This window comes from Terrapene carolina, unplaced genomic scaffold, assembly GCF_002925995.2.
Source record: "Terrapene carolina triunguis isolate 2854851 unplaced genomic scaffold, T_m_triunguis-2.0 Scaffold714, whole genome shotgun sequence".
In the NCBI taxonomy this organism is placed as follows: domain Eukaryota; kingdom Metazoa; phylum Chordata; order Testudines; family Emydidae; genus Terrapene; species Terrapene triunguis.
In genome coordinates this window covers 1,319,666-1,346,015 of record NW_020665065.1, presented here as the reverse complement: position 1 = coordinate 1,346,015, position 26,350 = coordinate 1,319,666, and the positions used below count along the sequence as shown (strand labels likewise).

The window sequence follows — 26,350 nt, the reverse complement described above, 5'->3', positions numbered from 1 at the left end:
AGCTGGGGCTTTTTTACGCTGCTGCTCTCATTTTGTGGTGTTGGCAACCAGCCCAATTTAGGAGTTATAATGGTGAGCTATGGCAGAGAGTGGGCCTGGCTCACCATAGACCACGTGCAAGGTGAAGGTTTAGCTCATCTATCCCCCTGAGAAAGTCCTGGAATGGACTTGGCACAACAGCTGTTTGATTGCTCCATGTAAGGGCAGTTTGAAATGTCTTGAGTGAAGGCTTGACATTGTAAGTCTTCAGCAATTTCTTTAAAACAGGTGGCTGTATTATATAACTTTTACTTTACGTGCTGGTGCTTTGAAACTCAATCGTCATGTGTACTGATGAAGGACAGACAGCTGAGATGATTTAAGTTTTCATACCTCTATCAATACTGAGGCCTGGTCTACACGGGGAGGGAGGGGGGAAATTGATCTAAGATACGCAACTTCAGCTACGAGAATAGCATAGCTGAAGTCAACGTATCTTAGATTGAATTAAAATTACTTACTTCACGTCCTCGCAGCGCTGGATCGACACCCGCGGCTCCCCCGTCGACTTTGCTTCTGCCGAACTGGAGTTCAGCAGTCGACGGGAGAGCGATCGGGGATCGATTTATTGCGTCTACACTACACGCGATAAATCGATCCCCCGTAGACGTACCCTGAGTTACTAATTCCAACCACAAAAGGATGCATCAAGTAAAAACCCACCAATAAAAAGCAAGTTCTCAGCTGCTTAACAGTTATGGTAGGAGGCTGATGAGCAACTTTACAATCTAGCAGTACTTTATCCAGAGGGCCTGTATCACTAAGATAGGCATGGTCAACTTTTTACACTGAGGGCTGTCTGCACAGCTTGTGAAAAGTCATGTTGTGTGCTTAAGGATACCAAACTCTAATGACCATCTCTGTCCTTTAACGCTACAGCTGTTGACAAAGCACCTAAATGTAAGATGCAAGTTCTCCAGCAAGAGATAACTAGTACATCAGCTGTGAGGCAATTTAAGGGAACTGAGAATTTCAATAACTGGACTACTTGAATCCCCTGATACCTTTACAAAAAGCTTTTGCAGACTGTGGCTGAAAGTTGCTTTGGCTCTGAAGTAGATTTAGTTTAAGAAGTTTGTCAGTGCACATATCATAATTCAACCAAGTTATGCTAGAGCATTTCACAAGTAGCTGATTAGATTCCAGAATGGAGTACAGATTAGAGAACTAACTTCCAGGATTATTTCTTAATTGACACTATACACAGTACCTTGACCCCTCAGCCTGATTTTCTGGTTATTGTAAACTGCCACTCTTAGAATACTAAATTACTCAAGTCACTTAAAGTGGGACAATCTATGGCAGCAAGACAGCATAAGTGTCTGCATTATTAGCAGTACTCACACGGTGATAGCCATGCAGAAGACATTTTAGCATAGTTCATTTGTGATAGGAAGGCCGGAAACATTCTAAAAATGGTAGTGGAGCAAAAATGGGATTTGTTGTAAGTGTACTTAATAGTAACTAACAAACAGCTTGGAAGAGAACTCTTAGATCACACTTCCTCTATGGGTGAAGTAAGACTACCCTTCAATGTTTTCTCTTTGGAAAGTGACTATTTAATTTGACAAACATGCATCAGAGGGAGAGCCACCACAGGCAAATTAACCCTATCAGATCTAGAAGCCTCCCTGCCGTCACTGAGAGCTGAACAAAAACGTTTACATTTAACATGTTTTATTTAGCTTGATCATTTCAAGTAAGTTTAAAAACAAAAGTATGAGAATAAAATTCCAAAATCTGTCAAAATGTAAAATGCCTTTGCTTCAAAGGATGGTATTTAAACAGTATTTAAAGGTTTGGACACAATGAAAGTCTACAAAAAAAGTTATAAATACAAACCTAAAGTTACTCAGCTGGTTTTGGAACGTCAAGATGACATAGGTCCAGCAGAGAGCACTACGGGAGGAGAATGTTCTACATAAATACACTTTAACAGTTCAGCATAAATACTTGACCATTCTACTATGCAAATTAAGTTATACTAAATCATAACATGTAGGCAGCAGTGCTCCACATCTTAAGATGGACTTGAATACATGTCTTAAACAACTGACACCCAACTGAGCACCACATGGTTGTGTTTACCACTCCCATTACAATAACTGCACAAGCTCAGTGGAAGATGTAGGTTTCCTACTGGTTACTATAAATCTGTGATACTAAAAGCCTGCCAAATGGTCCACTGATTGGTATTCTCAACTCCCACGTAGGAAACTCAGTGAGTTTTTCGTTCTTTCCAGCTGGTAGCACTACCAAGGGTCAAAGTCTGACATACCAGTCTAAGCTTCTTTGCCTAATATAGAAGTAGGAGTCCTACCATCTTGTCTAGTCATCCTTTGCCAGCAGACTGATGTTCATGACACGAAGCTCTAGCAAGAGCTTTTGGAGCAGGATCCCCAGGACTCCCCTGCAACATGTGCAGAGGTTTCCAAAACAAAACAGAAGTTGAAGTTTGCCAACTCTATCAAGTTGATTTATACAGTGACTTTGTTCCACCCACTGTTAAGTCTTGGTAGACTTAAGTCTGTCAACACAATCTAGTTGCTCTATATCCCTGTCTCAAGCTACGTTCTGATAAGGCACTGTCAATAACCTATCAAGGTTTGAGTGGTCCAAGTTCAGGATAATGGGAAGAATCTCTGCTGAAAGTTTGCAATAGAGAGAAAGTGTTCCAGAGAGAACAGACTCGAGCTGTAGAAAATGCTTTATCCCTTGGGAACTTAGGACATTTCAGTGAGTTAGGATATCCTACAGCATCTTCCAAATGAAGAAGCCTAAAGATTTGTGTGATTGAATATCTGGGTTTGTCATGTGTAGGTGAAGTTTAAATTCATACAGTTTTCCCACTGAGAAAATGCACAGCTACCATCTCACCCACTATTTCACTTCATCATTCTTTCCTAAAGGACAATGCTTGTGTTCAACTAGACCATGCTGCATTTTGAAATTTAAGAGCTTTGTAGGAACAGCCAATCAAGGAATTAGCAGGAAATTTCCTCTTCCATTGAAATGTGCTTGCTCAGGTTAAATACAGGAAATAAAATTAAGCCTGCCAGATCACTTAAGTCTGAAAACAAAACTTACTGATTACAAAAGCAATAGCGATCTAAACAAAATTGAGTCTCTATGAACTAACTAAAGGCCCTGATTAGCATTTACCAACTGCTCAAAAATTCCAACAGCTGCTTTAAATTATTTTGATGAATGTCAATTCTCATGTGTAATATTAACATGTTAGAAGGTTCTATCACTCAGCAAATTGATCCATTTATAAACCGTAAATTTACCTTAGCTTAGCCACCATTCTGTATCATGAATGTCTGAAGCAGCATAAAATTTTATTTCTATATACCAAATACTGTAATCAATTACTTTGCTCAAATCCATGGGACAGTTCCCAAGGAAGCTCTTCTTTATTTCCTCCCTTTAAATAAGTTCTCCCCTAAAAATACCATTCTGATCTACTTCCTTAGTGTCTAAATAGTGAGAATACCCCTTCTGCATTTTACAGTGTCCCCATCTACTGTCCAGGACCTATCTGCTCAATCTAGCACAAATTTTGCCATCCTTTATATAAAAAGAGTCAAGTTAAAGTCTTTAGAGCTTATGGAACATCAATAATAAATAGCAAATAACCTCACTAGACAAGACCATACTGCAGAGATTTCTCTGCCAAGTTCAACTGCAGGCTAAACAGTTTGATAGAAACAAAAATGTTATTCAGATTTGAATGTCGATGGAGGAGGATGTTCTTCTCCAAGAGATCTTTGACATGAGCCCCCAGCCCCTAAAGTCTCCCCCCACTCTTCTTCTCAGATGGATATTTGCTTAAAAAAAGAAACTGAAATGTATTTGACATTTCACTCAATCTAAGTATGTGAATCATTTTTAAAATGAAAAGTTTCTAAAGAAACATTTTCCTGGTAAGGACCAATAAAAGCACAAGCTGCTTGGGGGTAATGAAAATTCTGTATAAAAACTTACCATGCTGTAGCGGTTTTTAACAATTAATTTATCACATTTTTAAGGTTGCGGTGGAGGGAAATTTCAAACTTCATGACTCTCAACCTTAATATCCTTCCACTGAGCTTTTTATGCAAATGCAGTTTAATAGGTTCTTCATGAAAGCATGAAGAGTGACTAAAGTTTACGGTGGCTCAGCATATTTAGGGCTAGATATTTATATCCTCATATCTGCACATCTATAATGAACCCAAACTTTGTGGGTGGAATTTTCCCTCAGATCATATTGGCAAGGACCTGGGCAAGAGGTCTATCTTCGTCTGGAGCACTGAGAAGAGCATTAGATCTGCAGGCATATCTTACCAAACCAGTCTCTCCCCTTTCAGAGAGCCTCTGGTATTAGCGAACTTTAGACCTCCCTATCTTCTGTCTTTCCATAAAATACCGCCACAAAGAATGGAATTTGGTGGCAATTATGAAGTGTTATGATGTGGAAAGATGCTGACTGCAGGGTACTAGTGAAAGCTGTCTGATCAAAAGCTACACAGTGCTGCCTGGAAGAGCAATATTGATGCTTGAGTAACAAGTGATTTTTTTAAAAATATCTGTTTTTTCCAGAGTTCTCTTATCAGAGCTTTTCTGTGGCTCATGCTGCACCTTCTCCATCCACAGAAAAGTGCTGAGGGACAATGCACCCAAAGAGGCCTCCAACTTTCTGCCAACTATGCTTCCTACAACAACATTTTAATCTTTCAGGGTTTTTACTTCCCCTCTACTTGCAATTACTGATCAATCCATTTCAGAGTTTCCAAGCACCAGTTTGCCTCCTGCCCTCCCCCAAAGTGACACTGGTTATTTGTAATGAATTCACTTCAAGCCAGAGAAGTTTTTCTACTGTTAACGTAACTCATTAAGATTCTGATTATGAAGATTCTGGCGCTGCCTGTTTAGGTTAATGGCATTATCCAGAGCGATACTGTCGTCGTCTTGTGTAGTTTGTGGCATAAACTGTCGGAATATGCTGACACTTCCATGCCAGAAGGTGGGTTCAGGCAGCCGTCCCACTATGCTCCATGTTCGAGTTTCTGGATCATAAGCTTCCAGCACGTCTGAAAGTTCAAATGTGTTATCGTAGCCACCAGAGACATAGAGCTTCCCACCAAGCACAGCCAAGCTCCCTCCAACATGAACCTACAATTAAAAACATGTTATTAGAGACGACCATCCTGGCTTAACAAGGAGATCTTCAAAGACCTGAAACTCAAAAAAGAGTCATACAAAAAGTGGAATATAGGTCGAATTACGAAGGATGACTATACGAAAAAACAACAGACGCATGTAGGGACAAAACCAGAAAAGCCAAGGCACAAAACAAGATAAAACTAGCTAGGGACTTAAAGTGTAACAAGAAAACCGTTTAAAAATACATTAGAAGCAAGAGGAAGAACAGGGTAGGCCCATTACTCAATGAGGAGGGAAAGACAATAACAGAAAACACAGTAATGACAGCAGTGTTAAATGCCTTTTTTGTTTCAGTTTTTACCAAAAAAGTTATCAGTGACTGGACAACCAACATAGTGAATATCAGTGTAAATGGGGTAGGATCTGAGGCTAAAATAGGGAAAGAACAAGTGAAGAATTACTTAGACAAGTTATATGTCTTGAAGTCAGCAGGGCTTGATGAAATACATCCTATAATATTTAAGAGATCTTGGAGCCATTAGCAATTATCTTTGAGAACTCATGGACGATGGAAGAGATCCTAGAGGACCGCAAAAGTGCAAAGATAGTGCCTATCTATAAAAAGGGGAACAAGGACAACCTAGGGAATTGTTCTCCTTAACCAATGAGGACAGGTCATGAAGTAATGGGCTTAAATTGCAGTAAAGCAGGTTTAGGTTGGACATTAGGGAAAAACTTCCTAACTGTCAGGGTGGTGAAGCACTGGAACAAATTACCTAGGGAGGCTGTGGAATCTCCATCTCTGGTGGTTTTTAAGAACAGGTTAGACAAACTCCTGTCAGGGATGGTCTAGATAATACTTAGTCCTGCCTCTGTGCAGGGCACTGGACTAGATGACTTATCGAGGGCCCTTCCAATCCTACATTTATAGGCTTATGCCCATTTAGGTAGGTATACTGATCTCTAGCCTAGCAGATAGTCCCAAATGTGTGGGTCCTCTGCTATTGCTGGCAACTGCTGCTCTGGAACAGGTATCGTGCTCACAGGCCCCAGCAGGTGACACCATACCACCATGCCAACACAACTGTAACAGAACTGACAAGTCCCAGCCAAAAGGTCAGCAGCATTAACTCCAACTAAAGGAGCTATAATTCAAGAACCACAAAACAACAAGATACAAACAAAGATCTCTGCTAACCTATGCAGCTGCACCACATGATGGTTTGGGCACTTACGGCTTGTCTACACTGTGCATTAGTCCACACTAGAGAAGTGTAAATTCTAGTGCACAATAGAGTGTCACACACTAACTGGCCCACTTGGACCCTGCTAGCATACACTAAAAGTTCCCTGGTGCATTAACATAGTATTGTATACTACATTAATGCACACTAGAGAACTTTTAGTGCAGGCCAGCTAGTGCGTGACACCCTAGTGTGCACTGGAATTTATACCTTTCTAGAGTGGACTAATGCACAGTGTAGACAAGCCTTCATTGTTCTCTATTGGTCATCTAAACTACAAGTGCTCTGAAACAAAGACTACCTTTTGCTGTACATGGCTGAACATATTGTTAGCATTCACTGAGTTTATTTTATGTTGTATCAGTGCTTAAATAAGTCACTCCCCTGCCCCAAGAAGTTTATAATCCAAAGGAATTGTTTCCAGCAGTTTTTAAAATGAACTCATTGTCAACATCCTACCTGAAGCATAGGAGGGATTTTGTCCCATTCATTCTTCATTGGATTGTAAACATCCACTTCAGCGGAGTCATCTCTATAAAAGAAAAAAGGAAACCACTATTCAGAGAGCTGTAAAGGCTCCCCCCATTTCATCAAGCACGGGTGAAAGTAGTCCAAGCAAGTGCCTGAAGTGCTACATTAGCACTTTTGCTTCCACCTGGTTACATTCACAAACTCGTGCACATCGATCAAATTGCACTTGCACTAAGACATGAGATATGGTGCACACTCCAAACTGCTACATGTGGCTCCTCTAATGCAGCATCAATGGCCAGCCCAGAAATCAATGGATCTGCGTAGCACCTGGTGCTGAAGAGCTATGGACTATGAGTGGGTTGCATCATTACGCATAGGAAGTCTCCTCACTTATTGTGAATTGGTGCTTGTGTCCAAAGAACGTGAATAGCACTTCTTTGCTTCTCCAAAGTCAAAACTGCACTTAAAAAAATAAATTCTGATTTTGAAAAGATTACCCAGCTAGTTGGGTGCAGTGAACCATACACTGGAGGCAGAATGAGCCCAGAACACCCAGGCAGTGTTTCTGCCTTCCCCTGTCTACAACCAAGTATGGGCTGGATGAATGGACTATAAGGTAGATGGAAAGCTGGCTAGATTGTCGGGCTCAACGGGTAGTGATCAATGACTCCATGTCTAGTTGGTAGCCGGTATCAAGCGAAGTGCTCCAGGGGTCGGTCCTGGGGCCAGTTTTGTTCAACATCTTTATTAATGATCTGGATGATGGGAGATGCAGATGACACTAAACTGGGAGGAGTGGTAGATTAATTAAGTCACTCCCCTGCCCCAAGAAGTTTATAATCCAAAGGGTAGGGATAGGATACAGAGGGACCTAGACAAATTAGAGGATTGGGCCAAAAGAAATCTGATAAGGTTCAACAAGGACAAGTGCAGAGTCCTGCACTTAGGACAGAAGAATCCCATGCAGTGCTACAGACTAGGGACCGAGTGGCTAGTTTTGCAGAAAAGGACCTAGGGGTTACAGTGGACGAGAAGCTGGATACGAGTCAACAGTGTGCCCTTGTTGCCAAGAAGGCTAATGGCATTTTGGGCTGTATAAGTAGGAGCATTGCCAGCAGATCGAGGGACGTGATCATTCTCCTCTATTCGGCATTGGTGAGGCCTCATCTGGAGTATTGTGTCCAGTTTTGGGCCCCACACTACAAGAAGGATGTGGAAAAATTGGAAAGAGTCCAGCAGAGGGCAACAAAAATTATTAGGGGGCTGGAGCACGTGACCTATGAGGAAAGGCTGAGGAAACTGGGGTTATTTAGTCTGCAGAAGAGAAGAATGAGGGGGGGGGGATTTGATAGCTGCTTTCAACTACCTGAAGGGGGGTTCCAAAGAGGATGGAGCTTGGAGGTTCTCAGTGGTGGCAGATGACAGAACAAGGAGCAATGGTCTCAAGTTGCAGTGGGGGAGATTTAGGTTGGATATTAGGAAAAACTTTTTCACTAGGAGGGTGGTGAAGCACTGGAATGGGTTACCTAGGGAGGTGGTGGAATCTCCTTCCTTAGAGGTTTTTAAGGCCCGTCTTGACAAAGCCCTGGCTGGGATTATTTAGCTGGGGATTGGTCCTGCTTTGAGCAGGGGTTTGGACTAGATGACCTCCTGAGGTCCCTTCCAACTCTAATCTATGATTCCATGATTCTGTGAACTGCCCCATGGTTATTCAGCCGTGCTGCTTGCCCAAGACAGAATGCAAAATTATTTGTATTACAAATAGTACCTAGAAGCACCACTGTGCTATGCTGATAATTGCAGGCCAATCCTAAACATGTTATTTAAATCTATTTATTTTCAAAATGTGCACATTTGGGTCCCACGACAGATAAACTTCCTGCAAATTTGTACCGAATAAAATAATCTGGCTTTGGTGATATGAGTGCACAAGAACATCTTAGAAAAATAACTGATATTCTGGGGTGACTTAAACCTCTCCCCACCTAAAATTAACCCTGAAAGGGTTGGACTGAGACTTCAGCCAGTGCCAAGTTTAGACCGGTGGGTGGGTGGGTGTGTGTGTGTGTGTGTGTGTGGTCTGTAATGGAAGAACTGACAGCAGCACTATAATCCCACAAGGCTTCTTTTACCCATTCCACTCATGAGACAGGAGTGTGACAGCAACAGGTGAGGGATTATTGTGACACAGAAATGCAATTTGCTGGCATATGAATATGGAGATTACAAGGTCAGGGCAGTCACAGCAGTACTTAAAGTAAATCCAAGAAAGTCCTATCAAGAATGAAGTTGGAAGACTACCTAAGAATACAGAATCTTCTACTTAGTTCAACCACTAATTAATTTGAGCTTCCATTTTAACTGAATCAGTCTCAAGAATTAAGTTAATTGAATTTAAAGTAAAAACTATGTACTGTATTAGAATCCATTTCAATTGGTATAGACGTCTTTTATTGGATAATTCAATCTCTGGCTATAAAGTCTTTTTATTAAAGTTAAAAATGTGAATGAGAGAAGAAAAGTGAGTCCAAGACAATTAGAACTGAGTATTATATTTTTCAGACATTGTTACTGATTTTCCAAGAACTACCATGTCCTTTGCAATCTACGAAAAGCACTCTAGTGATGACAGAGATAACAAGATCATCTGCTTATTCCAATCAAAGCAATAGCAACAGAGTTTGTCGAAAAAAGAGGAAGGTGAAATAAATAAGTGTCTTTGCAGACATCCCAGAGCACCACCTCTCCTGATGGCCATTCGTTTAGAAGCCATCATGCTTGTAAAAGGGTCTGCTTAGTATACAGCAAAATCCAGGTTTCTGAACTATAGTTATTATTAGTTACAAACAGGGTGGATTTATTTAAATCAATGTAATTTAAATACTTGATTTTAATCACCAAGCAGGAAACCTTGATTTAAATCAAGGATTTTAATCTTGTTTTGCATTTGTACTATAGTTATTTTCTTAAAGAAAGTTGATTCTCACTGGTTGGTAACCATTAAAACATATTTATTTGCAACTAAATATAACCTTTACACTAAATTTGGTGCATCTTTTTGTTAACCAGGAGGATACACTATATTGATACACTTTATTTAAGCAAATATAAAGCTTAACTTGCATTTATTCAGACTCTTACATTTTACTTTTTTTATTATGTTAGATAATTTTTTAGTTGTGATTTAGTGTCAAGCTCAATTTGGAAATTCTGATTCAATAAAGAAGTGCACAAAAATCAGCACTTTAATTTTTTTATTAGTTAAGTAAAATTACCTTAAATGTGCAGATACATAAGAAAAAAAAAGAATATCAAAACATGTTCTGCATTTACTGATCTGTTAAAACAAAGTATTATCTGTAGTTAGTGAATTGAACTGATTGTTTCTGATCCCCATTGTCCTTCAAGATTTTGGAACTAGTTGATCTCAACCTCTCACACCCAGTATAGATTGGAAGAAGAAAAGCTTTTCTCCTTTTTCCAATGTACAATTTGTATCTAAACTTTGTCTGAACTAGTCATAGAACTGAACTATCTGAATATACCGAAACGAAAAAATATTCTTTGTGCATCTGCAGAAGATCCTACTACTGTCAAAAGCTGATTATGCACTTCAACAAACTCTGGTTATAGGTGCTTAGCCAGTGACTTCCACCAGTTTAATGGTTTAATTTTCTGTAAAACTTCAGCAGCAAACATGTGCTGCTTATTATTATTTTAACTTAATATAGTTTTAATATAAATTATTGTAAGTTTAGGCCTTAACATAGGTTGTCAACTTCAATTTTAATTTTATATAAGTTTATTTTTTAAAAATAAACCTGTATTTAAACAAAAAAAAACCCTCAGATTTAAAATTAAAAAAAAAAAAATCTGATTTTTAAATATTGTAATATCAGTTTTTATTCACCATGGTTTAAAAAACCAATGCACAAGTTTGCTTATGGTTCCCAAGATACATGCTTTATAACCAGTTCCCTTAGTTTGAGCTACTTTGGGAAGCAATCTCAGAGCAGAGGTGTCTATGTAGAGGAAAGATGGTCCATGGGAGTCAAGCATTTATAATCACACTTGTTTAATTCAGTTCTACGGACCCGAAGATTCTAAACAACTTAAATACACTGTGATCTCTCCTTCCACCTGTTGTATACCTCAAATAGAGCATTAATAGGAGTTTCATGTATTCAAGTGAAGAGCCAAGACAACCCTTTTTAGTGATACTGTTTTAAAAATCCTAAAGTTGCTGTCAAGCCACTTCTACAGAGAAGACTTATCACAGTTTACAATGTTTATTATAATTAACAGTGCTGCATGAGGCAAATACTTCCAAGAATGAAAGTGAAAACACACTGCTTGCGTGCTGGGAGGGAAAACAGGAGCAAGAATGATTCCACATGCTTGTCTGAATAAGAACAAGGCATTCCCATCTCAAGGTTGTTTCTAATATAGAAGTAACCCAAGAGGCTAGTTTTGCTGTGATGCCATATTTATAACTGTAACTAGGGTTGGTTGTAAAGAAGAGGGAGAGTTTTATTCTCACTTAATAAAGAAAAAATCCACCTAAACTGAAAGTTAGCAACTTTGGTTAATAAGTTACCCTTTGGTCCCATGTATATGAACCTATTGCTTTGAGATTGTCCTTCTAAACTATCAGAAAAATATCTCTTTTGCAGCATTTTTGGGGGGGAGGCGAGGAGGAGTGAAGAAGAGGAAGAATTTTTCCTTTGCTGTGTCAGGTAATTTTCTCAGCTGCTTTCCCAATGAACCACCAATGACTTCCTACTGCTGCAGCAACCCTGACAGAGGTGTGTATGGGCCAACTACTCAACCATTAGAAATTCTAAACCTTGAACTACCAGTCTGCTGAAAACAGCAAGTAAAGTTGGCTCTGCAAGCGTACAGGATGGATATTTTGATGAAAGAACCTTTTCAATATTAGTTGAATATTGAAAGAGGGAGAGGAATAACTTCAAACAGCTGCTGGAGGCCAAGAGGCTGGACTGAGCAAGAACAAATCCAAATGCAGCAAATAAAGATCATGGATACAACTTATTCCTTTAAGCAAACCCAAAGGTAATAAAACAAAATTTCTAGGGACTATTTTTAATGTACGTTTGCTCACACACGAAGACAGTACACTAGATGAAGGGTTTCAGTGATGGAATGCCTTTCAGTTTATTTTTTAAGTGGGTAAGTATTTGAACCATTAGAACTCAACTCACAATGGTTTAAAAACAACAACAAACCATTTCATCTCATGTTCTCTTATTTCACGTGTGCTATCTGCGCTTCTATGTGTGTATTTAAAGTAATAGTAGAACTGAATTAAAAACCAACAGAACTCAAGGATTCTACTTTAAAGTAGATTTCTCCTCAGTCCAGATTGTAAAATTGCCTCTATTTCCCAAATTGTGGATTTAAATCCAATCCTTCTACACTATTTCTCAAAAAATCAGTCTACTGTGGGGCGAGGTGGGGTGGAGAATACAGTATTACTTACCTTATAAAGTATATAAGTCCATTAAGAGTCACAGTTTTTGGTGCAAAAGACCACGGAGGCAGCTGTCCACAGTTCACTAGGGACCAGAGGTCAGTTTCAGGGTCATAACATTGTATAACCATGGATTCTTTGCCTGCTAGAGAGCCAATAGCAAAGAGTTTGCCACGACAAGATGTGGTGGAACAGTTGTCCATTGGGTACAGCATAGGCTGCAAAGCCTCCCAGGCGTCTATGGAGTGGTCGTAACGTTCTGTGCTGTCTGAGGCTATGATATACAACAGTCCATCCAAGACTGTAGAGCTGTGGTATTCTCTTGCTTTCAACATTGGAGACACTTCTGTCCACTCATTCACACTAGAATTGTATCTCCAGACACAGTCATAGAGCCTTGACCCATCTGATCCTCCTACAGAAGAGAGCACATTTCATAAGTAAATAATTCACAATATTTCCCATTGTATGTGGGGGGTGGGGAGGAAGACAGAGGAGGGGTTTTATGTAATAACTCAGCCCTTTATTAGGTATTCAAAAATGTTACTACTTTCCAATACTATAACAAATTTTGCTACTTCCCCATCCTACTTGTTATTAAAATATTCAGGGACAGGAGGAAAATGGCAGTTTGTTTCACAACAATTTCAAGGCTAATGGTACCACTCAACCTCAAATTTATTTGGAAATTTCCAAACGAGCCTGTAAATTTGTCTCCCATTTACTCCCAGTATCTCAGAGGAGATTCACTCATGTGGTGCCCAGACAAAATCTGATGCATTATCAACTCAAAACATGTATCCCACGTTTGGCTAACTTCCTAATCCTTTTCTCCCTTTCCCATTTACAACCCTCACCACACCCCTGACGAGAGGGTTTGGAGCTGGTGACCCAATACAGAGCAACTTTCAACAATGATTAGCCAGCAAAGGTCCTGATAGGAGTCCAACTCACACTTCTACAATAGTTGACAACTATATCCCTGGAGCAAACCTAACATGCAAGCTCCATAAATTAAAGAACAACCTGAGACACCTGACCCCACTTCACTACTGCCTCATACAAAAATCTGCTTCTAAGCTTTCCCTTTACATCTCTTTTCCTCCGAGCTACAACTGTAATGTGAAATACAAAACAGTTATCCGTGCATCTTCAATGACAACAGATCCTGTGAGCAAGTACAAGACTCTTGGAAGAAATCAGCAATCACAACAAGGTGTGTGACAAAATGTTTGGCATTCAGAATTCCAGGTCAATCAACCTTACATTGTTTTTGAATACTACCATACGTGACTTTCTTTGGATGCAGCAGTGTTAATACAAAATTATTCCGTTTTAGCACATCATCATGTTTATGACATTACTTAAATCATAAACATCCTTTTTGTTAAGTCAGAGATTGAGCTTTCTGTTCACTTAGGCCTGGTTTACATACAACCTTTATTGGTATAACTATGTCTGTTCGAGGTGTGAATTTTGATGACATGGTTATACTGGTAAAAAGGTGCATCATACAGTATAACTTCTTTCTGTTTGGGTCCCTTTACACTGGTATAACTGCACCCACACTGGGGGTGAGGGTGAGGTTGCTGCTTTATACTGGAATAGTTACAGTGGCAACTGTGACAAACTGACAAGAGTCAGGGAGTACACTAGAGAAAGAAACAACTTTTGCCCTTCAATACCATAAACACACTGCTATGCCAAGGTCAATGACTCTCAATGTCATTTAAAGTCTATAGTATCAGAAGACTTTCTGGTATGTTTCTACTTTAAGTGTTGTGACGAGGTGGGGATTTTCCCTTGTTATGTTGTATGTGAGTCTTACTGTTGAGCCTATGTGAGTTTTACTGTTTTGCATGAATACTGTGTATGCCTCAGTTTCCCTGTGTGCTGCACCAATACCTCGGTGGTGGGAATAGGAGTGTGTGACTTTGGCTGAGACCTCTGAGGCAGGTCAGGCTGCTCCAACTGCCTGAATATATGCTATGACCGGTGCCCTTTGTAACCTGAAACCCAGGAGGGGGATACCAAGTGACTCTTTGTCCCGGAGGTGAGACAAAAACAAGGAGGAGGAGCAATGGGGGTGTCTGAGGGCCTGTCGCTGGAAGCTGGCAGTCTGCTTGGGGGGACTGGAGGAGGGGGAGTCCAGGGCTTCTGTCCCAGGACTCCCCAAGATGGACTTGGCTGAAAGTCACTGATTTCTGTGCTAACAAGTTCTGTTCTATGCTGTGTTCCTGTCGACTAATAAACCTTCTGTTTTACCGGCTGGCTGAGAGTCACGTCTGACTGCGGAGTTGGGATGTGGGGCTCTCTGGCTTCCCCAGGAGCCCCGCCCAGGCGGGCTCACTGCGGAAAGTGCACGGTGTGGAAGGGGATGCTGAATGCTCCAAGGTCGGATCCAGGAAGGTCGAAGCTGTGTAAGCTTCTTGCCCTGGAGACAGCAGCTCAGAGAGATGAGGCTCCCCCAGAGTCCTGACTAGCCTCATATGGAGTAGTTCCAGAGCATCGCCCGCTGACCCTGTGACAAGCGTACATAGTGTACTTTGTGTTGCACCCTGTGTTACTTACTTTTCTCTAAATTCTGCTTTTCTTCAGTGTTCTCATCACGGCAGGAATTTCAAAACCATCTGAAATCAGACTCCTACCCTGTTGTCTTGAGCAGACAGTTGGGAAGTTACACCAACATGGGTCCTGAAATGCTCTTCTACATACTCACTAGTATTAGTCATTATGAATCAGCTGCCTGTCTGAGATCAGCTACTAAATCCATCCCAAAACGAGAATAACCATGGAAAAGGAATCCCTGTTGCAAAATGAAATCTTGTATTTATGCCAAACATCTGAATAGAACTTCAGACATGGTCCATCTGTGAAAAACCAAGAACCACTGTAGGAAACCTAAATATTTTCATTACAAATTTAAACATTAATGTAACCGCAAAGTGGAAGAGTCTCCTGGACGATGGACCCCACACATTAAAAATAAAGTGTTCAGGAGGTTGCTTCTCCACAGTCAAGTAAGTAATATATAAAATTGCATACATACTTATTTTCCTGTTCAGCTCTGAGTTCCAAGCCTATTAGCAACTCAGAACAAATCTGACCCATGAAGCAGCTTATAACCCCTACCAGAATAACAAAACCATTTCAGTTTTACCCACACACTGCACTAGCCTGTACTTAGAACCAACTACAGAGCCCTGAAGTCTGTCACAATAAAAATGTAGACAAATACCTTTACACAGACTTGTATGCAAGCCTCCCAACAGAACAAAGTGTTACTGCACCGTGGAGATGCCAAGGGCCCTTTGAAACAGGCTGTTGGAATGCGTGTCTGCTTATAACGTATGCAACACACGCGTTCAACATTTTCAGTGAAGCCAAGGAATCATTTCCCCTGGCATTTAGCATAGCAACAGAACGGTTTCTGAGTCTTTGCAAGAGACACCCTAATTACGAAAGCACATCTCACTTCAAATAATCGTTACTCTGTGAACCCAAAACAAGCCATACTTAGTCCATCCTGGGACTAATGGCAAAGAAAAGAGGGAACTTTTTATAAAAATACTAGTGCTCTGAAAAGTCAGGGATCTCAGTTCTGGCCTCTCCTACAGCTTTGCAGAAGCCCCTTGATCTTTAAACCTAAAGTCGTCCCCCCATCCCTTGCCAGACCTGGGCTCCCTCCAGAATGATGCCCAGCTGTGGCCCTTTCCCCAGATAACACTCCTCAGGGCATCAGATCCAACATGTCCCCGTCCTTACCTGTCACGTAGATGTCATTGCCCAGCGCCGCTATGCTGTAGCCGCCGCCCAAGTGCTCAGGAAACTCGGCCAGGTAGCGCCAGTGCCCCGTGCGTGGGTTGTAACAATCAACGGTGACCAGCTCATCGCAATCACGGTCACAGCCGCCAATGAGCACAAGGATCTCTGCCAGGCCGGTGGAGGGTCGTGGCCGCATGCGAGCACATGGCCCCTGGTCGTGCCGGTCATAGCGGGCAGCCTGGAAGTCGCGGGCCTCCCGCAGGAGGCGCAGGCAGGGCTGGCAGCGCGCCACCAGGGGCTCGCCCTCCACATGCGCCAGCAGGTAGAAACGGCGCACAAAGGGCAAGCGCACATGGGCCAGGAGCTGCGGCAGCAGCGGGGCACGGGCAGCTAGATCGGCACGCACCCAACGCAGTGCCAGCTGGAAGGCAGCCTCCTCCTTGGGCACACACAGCTCATCGTCCCGCAAGTAGGAGATGAGCCGCGCCAGCGGCAGGTGCTCCAACTGCGTGCTCAGCTCACCCACATGGCGCAGCACAAAGCGGTGTGCGGCAGCTGCAAGGGCTGGGCAAGCAAAGGCCTCCGCGAAGTCCTGCATGTCCAGCGCGTTGGCCGGCTCCAGCTGCCGGGCCAGCCAAGCGCCGCATGCCTCCTTTACAGCTGGGAACTGCAGTAGGTCGGCAGCACGCAGCAGCCGCTCTGCGATGTCGGGGCCCAGCTGCCCCACCCGACCAGTGTAGGCAAAGTCGAGCAGCAGCGCCAGGCACTCAGGGTCCACCCCATGTAGCCGCACCCGCTCGGCCCGGGACTCCCGCAGTGACCCACCGAACATGGCACGGAAGTAGCCAGAAGCTGCGGCTAGCACAGCTCGGTGCGCCCCAAACTCACAGCCCCCGGCCACCACTGTCACGTCAAGCAGGCTCCGCTCAGAGCGCAGCGCACTCAGACCCCGCAGCAGTGCCACGGCATGTGCTGGTTCCCCTGGACCTCCGCCTCCTCCTGCTGGGCTCGGTTCCATAATATGCCTGTGGAGGAGGGAACACACAGTGGGTTAGCACGGGGCTTCTCAGGCACTCAGAGCCCCTATAAGGACCAGACCCGGCCCTAACGACACGTGACTCCCGCCCCCACCCCCACCCCCTGGTCATCCACCCCCTTAACTCCTAGAGGCCCACGGGGGCCAGGCGGCATTCAAGGGCAGAGCCCACAGGTTAGTACACCCCTCCTCCACACACTCATGTCAGGGACAGCTGCTCTAGTTTAGAATATTCCCATCAACAGGCGGAAGGGGCCTCCCTAACTGATTCCATCCCAGCAGGGAGACTCAGCTTATACAGGGCTCTGTAGAAACCACAGGACTTTGGCAAGCTTTCCTCTGCGGTGAGGGGATTGCTTCTGGAGAACTGCTTTGTCCTCACACATGCACCAAGCAGAGCCTCACACGTGAAAATCAAGGCAGGTGAAAAGACCCGTTCTGACTTTTTTTTTTTTTTTTTTTTAAATGTTGAGGATGTTCAAGATTGTTTGAAAACAGGTCTGGAGTGTAGTTTTCAGTTTATCCACACACATGGTCTCAATTTCCTACACTACAAACTTTGCTGGGGAAGAAGAAAGGTTAGCAGGATAAATGCACAGCACATGAATGTATCACTTCTACTAGCCTTTCTTGGTTTCAAATATAAGTTTTGCTCGAATGCAACGAATTTCTTTGCCTCTTTATTCCAATCCAACCCACTATCTAAAGACACTTTTGAGGGCTGGTTGTTACTGTCAGAATTTAGTAAAGGAAGAAATAAACATTACAGTAAGTAAGAGTTATTTAAATGGGCACTGAAAACAAATGGAATGTTACAGATGAAATAAGAGGTGGAATTTCTTATTCCATTTAGAGAGAGCACCTGCAATCTGTACTTGCAAAACACTGTAGTCTACAAAACTGAATATTTTACTTTATTTCACAAAATGGACAAGCTGCAAAGACAATCTCAATTACAAGATACAGTTTCCAGGGCCGCCCAAGGATTCAGGGGGCCTGCGGCAAAGCAATTTTGGGGGCCCCTTCCATAAAAAAAAGTTGCAATACTATAGAATACTATATTCTCGTGCGGGCCCCTGCGGGGTCTGGGGCAAATTGCCCCACTTGCCCCCCCCCCTCTGGGCGGCCCTGACAGTTTCTCACTGAACTATAACAGTAAAGCTATGTAACTACAGGTCAGCACATACTGTTTCAGTTACTTTTATAAGCACTATGATACTAATCATACAAGCTATAAACATTTTAACAGAATCAATGAAGAGTGCTATTTGCATGCCTCCAATAATGGCAATCCCATTACTTGACAAACCTTTAATAATAAAATACAGAAAGTCAAGCTTGAGCAATCAAAGTATATTACTCATCGGTAAGGCTACGTTTTAGTCATGGGTATTTTTAGTAAAAGTCAGACAAGTCATGGGTAGTAAACAAAAATTCACGGCCCATGACCTGTCCATGATTTGTACTATATACCCCTAATTAAAAATTAGAGGGGTAGCCCTGGGAGATGCTGCGGGGGCAGCATGCGGCCCAGGGGTGGGGAGGGTGGCATAGGTGGTGGTGGGGGCTCCCTACCAGTCTCTGCATAGCTCCCTGGAAGCAGTTGGCATGCCCCTGCAGCTCCTAGCAGGAGGGAAGGCCGGGGGGGGCTCCGCGCACTGCCCCCGCCACAAGTGCCAGTTCCACAGCCAATGGGAGCTGCGGGGACATGCCTGACGCTTCCGGGGAGCCCTCCCGAGGTAAGCGCCACCCCACACCGCAACCCTCTGCCCCAGCCCTGAGCCCCCTCCCACACCCAAACTACTGCTGCTGCTAGGGGCGGGAGGGGGGCCCGGTGGCACGAGACTGCCCCAGCAGCGGCCGGTGCGGCTGTCTCAGGGGCTGCCCGAGCTGCTCGGTGGACACCATTACCACCACCTGAGAGGGGTCCCTCCTGCTGGCCACCGGACACGGAGCCAGCTGCACTGGCCGCTACGGAAGTCACAGAATCCGTGACTTCCATGACAGACACACAGCCTTACTCACTGGCAAATACATTTGTTTTCTTATTTTCCACCTTCAAACCTTCCATTTCCCCCCTTTATTTGGGGATCTCTGACAATCTAGTAAGAGAGCTTTTGGAGTGCTCAGCTGCAGGTCTACAAATGGGATAATGATATAGTCTTAGGAAATAAAAAAAGGAGTTCTGTATGCATCCTACTATTTGCACTGCGAATATATGCTATAAAAATTCCTTGCTAGATTCATTCTGCAGGACAAATATTTTCACAGAACTGTAACAAAATTAAGCCTTTAAACGCCTGATGCTGCATTCTTTGTGCAGTCCAAGCACCCATTGCAGTCAGGGAAGCGAATTGCTCCGTTCACACCAGATACTCATCTACAAGGACTGCTGTGCACATGCAAGAACTAACAACCCACAGAGATTTAGTATCTTTCACAAAATGCAATGTATGGTCTTCATGGGATTAAAGGGACAAAAGTCCAGGTTAGACGCCTTGGGATGGCACAGCAACAGCTCCTTGTTCTGGCTCTAGCATCCACAACATACCTCTAAAGGGAATCTACCTTAGGACATTAACAAATAACATAATTACAGCCATGTGGCAAAATGTCTCCACAAATGAAGTCCCTCACTACAAGAATTCTAAATACTACACAGACTAAGTAACAATCTAGTCTATGAAATAATGTCTTAAAAATATAAATATAATTACAAAATAGCTTAGCTAGTTTACTCTTTTCTGGCTCTAAGCAGGACTATAATTATGGAACAATCTTAGGAACAATTTAAAGAAAGGAAGAAAAAGAAAAGGTTCCTCAAAGAGAAACTGTCCTCAAGTCAGGGAAACTGGATAAGCTGAACAGCCTTTAAAACATTCCTACCTACATTCCTCAAATGTGGAGACTTAGCAAGATGAATTATGTAACGTGCTATCAAACTACTGCTCAGTATTTTCTACACTTCAGTCTTAGAAAGAGAGTCCAGATTTAAAGTTAATAAGAATAAGACTGAACTGGATTTGGGCTGTATGTTGACAGAGCAGGGTGAATTGATTTAAATCAAAGCTTTAAATAATTGATTTTAATCTTGTTTTGCATTTGTACTTTTTAGTTATATTCCTAACAAAAAGTAGATTAATTGCTTGGTAAGAAATAAAACATGTGGATTTGCAAATAGATATAATGCTTACACTAAATTTGGTACTTTCTGCTAACCAGGGGGTAAATAAATGTGTGTACACATAGTGTAAGCAATTATATAGTTTAACATGTTTATTCCAATTAATGTTTGCATTTTGTATTACGTTAAATGGTGAATGATGCATTTCTTATTTACCAGATGATTTTTTTTACTTGTGATTTGTGTCAAGTTTGATTTGGATGGAAAATGAAATTAAATTTAAAATGCACAAAAATGTTTTAAAATGAATAGATAAATAAAACTAGCTTAAATGTGCTGGATATATGAGAAAAAAGTAAGTATCAAAACTTGTTTGGCATTTTAAAATGATGAAACAAAGTATCTGTAGTTAGTGAACTGAACTGATTGTTTCTGGTCACTTTTGTCGATCTGGGCCCACGTCCTTCAAAAATTTAGATTTAGCAAAGCTCATCATCTCATACCTCATTTTTAATCATTGATTGGAAAAGGAAAAGAAGCTTTCCTGATTTTTCAATCACAGTTGGCTTCTCAACTTTGAAAGAGCTAGTAACTGAACTGAATGGGATGAATAAACGGAAAATAAAATATACCCTCTGCACCAGCAAAAGAGGCTACTGCTATGAAAAGCTGGTTTAGCACTTAAAATCTGGTTCCAGATGCTTAGCCAGTGATTTCCTCTAGGTCAGTGGTTTGACTTTCTTTAAAACTTTGGCAACAAACGTGTACTGCCTGAACTTTAATTTAATTTAATGTAACCAATTAATAGATTTTAGTAAATTTATACTTAACACAGATTGTCAATTTCAATGTAATTTTAAATAATTTATTTTTTAAAAATGTATTTAATTTAATAAATCTGATTTAAATAAATTTGATTTTTTTTAAAAATCACTGATTTTTCCACCCTGTTTGAGAGAGCATATGTACATAAGCTTGATAATTTTATGAATACCACTACGTAGTCCTGCATCCATGCCATCTGGGGCTGGGATTTTGTCAGATATCATATGTAAGCAATATTAGGCCTGGTCAATATTTGCATAGGAGACCACCATTTGCAGCCAAAGCAAAAACCCAAGTGATGGCAGAAGTGATATGGGTGATTTAGTATGGGTGTTCTTCCTTCCGAGTTGGTGGCTGGGGCCTAAGCTCTATGGGGCTGTGAAACTATCAGCCGGAGAGGCAAACTCAAGCTCAAGCCCCTGACCACTTTTAGTCACTGAAGGCCTGTGCATTTTTTGCACAAGTTGAGGTGTTAGCCCTGGGGTCCTGGCTAAATTCCAACTCATATTTACATTGTCTTTTTAAATCCTCCCATGTGTATTAAATTTGTTTTTTCTTCACTAAGAAAATTCAGCTGTCATATAATGCCTGCTGCATTCCACTCTGGCCAGTGATCCCTATTCATACTAAATCTAAAGCATCTTGGAATCTTTCTGGATAAGAGGGTCCTATATAATGTACAGCATTAAATATATTGCTTACAGGATACAAAAGTAATTAGGATTCCTTTAAACAAACAGTATTTTAATACTAACTTATTATTACATTAAGAATTGAAATGCAGCAAAAGCACAGAAAATAATTTAAAGGAAGGAAAGTTAAGTTCCTACAGATACTAGACACTGCAAGTAAGATACAAATAATAATAAAACCCTGCTCACATAGGAATCCTAACTGATATCCGGGCCACATTATGCTAGGCACTATTTGAACAAAGGCTGAGACAGTCTCTGTCCTGAACAGTTTACAATTTAATAGAAAAGATAAAAGATGGAGAGGGGAGAGATATAACATACTAGCAGAGCGAACAATATGATGTTCTGCAAGTGTCATGTTAGCACCACAATATTCTTTTGGGGGTGGGGCAGAGGGTATTATTGGGAAGGAGAGAGGGCACTGAAGGGGGCAGGGATAAGTGAAGGGAGGAAAGGGGGGGAAGAAAGGGAGCATGGGAGGCAGGTGGAATAAGGTTGAAGTAAAGAGACTGAAAGGAGGAAATGGACAGCTAATCAGCAAAGGGGAAAAACTTCTAGAGGATTTTAATTGAGGCGTTTGAGGTTGTTAGTTAAGAGTGGTGGGCTCATATAGGATATACTATTAAGTGGACCATATTGCAAAGTGGTTTGGGCAGAAAACCGAATCAAACATTATGTACATTTGTCTTTTTGTTGTGTTTTACATATTTTTAACATCTTAGATAGATGTCTTTAATACATTTAATGAAAGAGCCAGAAAGCCATGTCTCCTTCACGCAGGAATTGTTAATCAGTCCAAAGGAGGAATAGCTGTAACATACAGAACGATGGTAACTGATAGTGGGGCATTAATGCAACAGATTCTGGCACTGTAACAGTTTTTCTCCATCTCCCATTTGGCAGCAGACTTGGTTTCACGTTAGAAGAGATTAAATGTATTCTGGAAATGTCTATCAGAGTAGAAGATATGATTGTGTAGAGCTGGCAAAATAGGAAATGAGACAAGTCAAACAGCAAAAACATTTTAAAGTAATAGCACTTTCTCAGTATTGAACTAATCCCAAAGAACTAGAAAATTAAAAAAGAACCAGGGAGAGAAAACATCTTACAGAGTTACATAAAACAGATACGCTGATAGTTTTTCTGGAAGAAATTGAACCCTGCAGAAGAAAAGCAGTGGAATTACTAAATCGGCTAGCCTGGAAAAGTAAAGTAAAAGTTTGGAAAGTGTGGTGCTTCTGAGTAGACATAGACCGAGTGTCTATCTCTATAGAATATTTAACAGAGCGCAATTTTGTTTCCTAATTTAAAATTGATTGTTATGTAAATAGAATTTTTTATACCTTCCTCTGGTGATTCACAGTTTACTCTATCACCCTAAGAAGATACATAAAACAATGAAAATAGCCACTTAACTATTGTTGTACAGCAACTAGCAGATACTGTTTTCCAGAGCTGTGCATATTCATACACATATGATCATTGTAGTTTGCCCAAGTTCTGTTCCAGGGGGAATCCCCTTTCCCCCAAAAGATGAGAGGGGAATTCAGCCTTTATGGCTCATTCAATCATTGACCTTTCTGCAGACATTGCCAACAGAGAGACCAGTTAGTAATAAAGTTTTTTATTTTTTCCATCCTGATATCCACAGTGGGAACACTATTGTAACCCCCAGCGCTTTTGTTTCAGGCCACCATATAGACATCAAATGTGAACTGCTTTCAATGACTACCTCAGCTTCCTTTAACAGAGAAAACATATAATTTCAGGTGTAAGATGCTATCTGCTCTGAATCCTGAAATGTCAGAGAACAAACCTCAACTAATAGAGACAGCTGTAAGAAAAGCTGACAGCAGCAATAAACCCGAGCGGATGTTGCCAGATTTAGGATGTAATTCCATGTAGTTTATCAAGACCAGCAGCACAAACTTTCTCACCTAAAGTATACATAAAGTTAGGTTGCTGTACTTGTGATGGGGCTAGGGTTAGACTCGGGCCTCTCCAATCAGCGGGCATAGCCAGTGCACTGAGGGTATTTGCAAAAAGAAGAAAGCAAAATAATGTGTTTCTTTAAAAAATGTAAGTAGGTTTTCATCATGACTGAAAAGGAATCAGTTGCCTTTTACAAACAAATATTAGGACATTTGTTGCATCTCGTTTCTAAATTAAGTTATTTTTCAAAAGTATTTTGGCATAAGAATGGATTCTTCACCAGTGTACAGTGACTATTGATCAAAACTCAAGTTGCACACAATGCCTTCCTTTCCTCCTTGATGATCTTACACATTACTTACTAGACTCTCACCACATGATTTCCTAAGTTCCAGGGCAAGGCAAATATGCAGGTACACAGGAAAAAAGGCAGTACTGTTCCTTGCCCATAGATGGACTGGACACACAGCTATTAGCAGCAGCATTCCCAGCTCTAAGTAGGTGCCGACACATTACTTTCACAGACAGGATGTGGCAAGAAAGCTAGAACAGTCTGGAACTTAAAGTGCAGAAAGCTACAATCATACAAGCTTACTGCTCAGAATTTCACATAAAATTTGAATGATACATGCAACATGACTCAGCAGCCATCTCTCATTAACATTATAATTTAGTACTACACTAATATGATTCATCTGCTCTTAAAAAAACAAAAAACGTATGTAAGTGTTTTGAGAGAGATTGCCAAAGCTGAAGAAGTCTAAAATTAGATCTGTTCTGTTTTGTTTGGTGAGCAATCAATCACATGCTTCTTGTGTGTCCCCTCTTCTCTGCCTGCTCCCTTTTACTGAACAGGCAAAGGATTCAAATGTGCAAGAAACAAACTGAGAAGGGGCTCCTCATCAAGCTTCAGATATAGAAGAGGAAAAACAATTCTAAAAAAACAACGAGGATCCGGTGGCACCTTAAAGACTAACAGATTTATCTGGGCATAAGCTTTCGTGGGTAAAAAACCCACTTCTAACTCTACCACTACAGGGGAAAGGGATTGACTCAGGAAAAAAAGAGCAAGAAGATTTAATTTGACACTTTGAAGAATGTCCTTCTAATGTAAAGTTTCACTGTTGAACCCTAAAGAACCTGTTTTGCACCACTTTATTTTGTTGTTCACAGATTACTAACACCAGGGTATGGTTCTCAGGAGACAGGTTTGGTGAGATTTTATTATATGCCACTTGCTTTGTGTTCGGTTACAACAGAGAATTTAACTTTTTTTTATTACAAGTAAAAGTCAAATTCGTAAAAACAAAAACAAAAAAACCCCCACTATTGAAAACTGGGTGCTACAGATGCTCATTATCTCCACCTAAAACAGGGGACAACAACAGATTACTGTCTTGGAAAAGAGGTATCTAGAACTACATTAATAACTCACAAGAGTGTTCCTTAAATCCTGGATTATATTTCAAATAAGATTTTCCTTGGCTGACAGATGCTCATGCTCTTTACCTAACTGATTAATTTCCACAGAGACACTTTGCAGAATCTGATTTTATATATATATGTATAATTTCAGTGGATAATACTGATTTATTTATAATCTTTTAAATTTTCACAGTTGTGCAAAATTATGGGGAGAATCAATTAGTTAATGACAGACCCTGAGATTCAAAAAAGCTTTATAGCTGTCAAAACACAAAATGTCAATTCACATGTCAAAATGTATAAAGTAAATAACCATATATGAAACTCTAGTAAGTTGTCAAGCAATATTTTTCATACTTTGCCTGTGAATTTTAATTATCAATGGAAATATTTTTGAGCGTTTGTGGGTGTACAGTAACAATGACATTTACCAATAAAAATCGAATCCTTCCAACCCTATATAGCTCTATCCAAAGACAGAACTGGGGAGGAGGGAAGACGAGAGAAAACGAGACAGCAGTGAAGCCAAGAGCTTAGGGGAACTGCTCCTGTCTCACGGAGTCAGAGTTGACCTGACAGCTCTGCCCAGCGTCTCCCCCGGCACTGCCCCCACCAGGCCCCCACCCTGCGCTTACCTCTGGGCACGAGCCCCGCCGCCGGCACAGCTACGCTCGGGGCATGAAGCGCAGCAGGCGCCCGCCCCTGGCGGGGTGAGGCTGGGTCCGGACTCCGGCCTGAGAGAGGCGGGAGCGTCGGACGCTGCCTGGGCGAGGCGTGGCGCCGCGGAGCCCTGTCGCGGGGCAGCGGCACGGCCTGGTGGCGCGGTCCCGCCTGGGAGAGGCAGGCCCCTGCACTCCGGCCCGGCTGCGGTCACTACGCCAGGGGCCGGGCCTGCCGCCTCACCCCGCCCGGAGCCTCGTGACAGGCCCTCGTGGGGGCAGGCCCAGGGGAGGAGCCTTCCCGTACCCCCCCCACGGCCGGGGGCGAAGGGAACACGACCCGCTGCCCCGTCCCGCTGCCGCCCCGCGCTTACCGCTCCAAGCGCCGCCGCCACAGCAGCACCCCCGACCGGCGGGCCTGAGGCGCGGGAGGCATGCTGGGGGCTGTAGTTCTCTCCGGGACTACAACTCCCGGCAGCCCCTGCGCCGAGTC

General features: G+C 42.0%; 1 protein-coding gene across 2 annotated transcripts; it reads right to left on the bottom strand.

Moving 5' to 3' along the window:
• Positions 1-2,847: 2,847 nt before the first annotated feature.
• Positions 2,848-26,279, bottom strand: KLHL21 (kelch like family member 21). Of its 2 annotated transcripts, none has more exons than XM_024207824.3 (5): positions 26,232-26,279; positions 16,162-17,186; positions 12,406-12,811; positions 6,891-6,963; positions 2,848-5,196 (listed from the first exon to the last, which is right to left on the bottom strand). In XM_024207824.3, exons 2-5 carry the CDS (start codon positions 17,177-17,179, stop codon positions 4,903-4,905), a joined length of 1,791 nt encoding a protein of 596 aa, XP_024063592.2. In that variant the 5' UTR covers positions 17,180-17,186; positions 26,232-26,279; the 3' UTR covers positions 2,848-4,902. The 2 variants fall into 2 exon arrangements, with proteins under 2 accessions (XP_024063592.2, XP_024063591.2); XM_024207823.3 differs by lacking the exon at positions 26,232-26,279 and adding an exon at positions 25,834-25,913.
• Positions 26,280-26,350: the final 71 nt, after the last annotated feature.

Bases quoted from the DNA above. Each gene is read 5' to 3' on its own strand.
- KLHL21 (XM_024207824.3), bottom strand. From the start codon at position 17,179: ATGGAACCGAGCCCAGCAGGAGGAGGCGGAGGTCCAGGGGAACCAGCA. The intron at 6,964-12,405 runs GTAAGTAATACT...TTTCTTTTATAG, and splicing joins GGACTTATATACTTTATAAG to AGATGACTCCGCTGAAGTGG. The intron at 5,197-6,890 runs GTAGGATGTTGA...TTTTAATTGTAG, and splicing joins AAATCCCTCCTATGCTTCAG to GTTCATGTTGGAGGGAGCTT.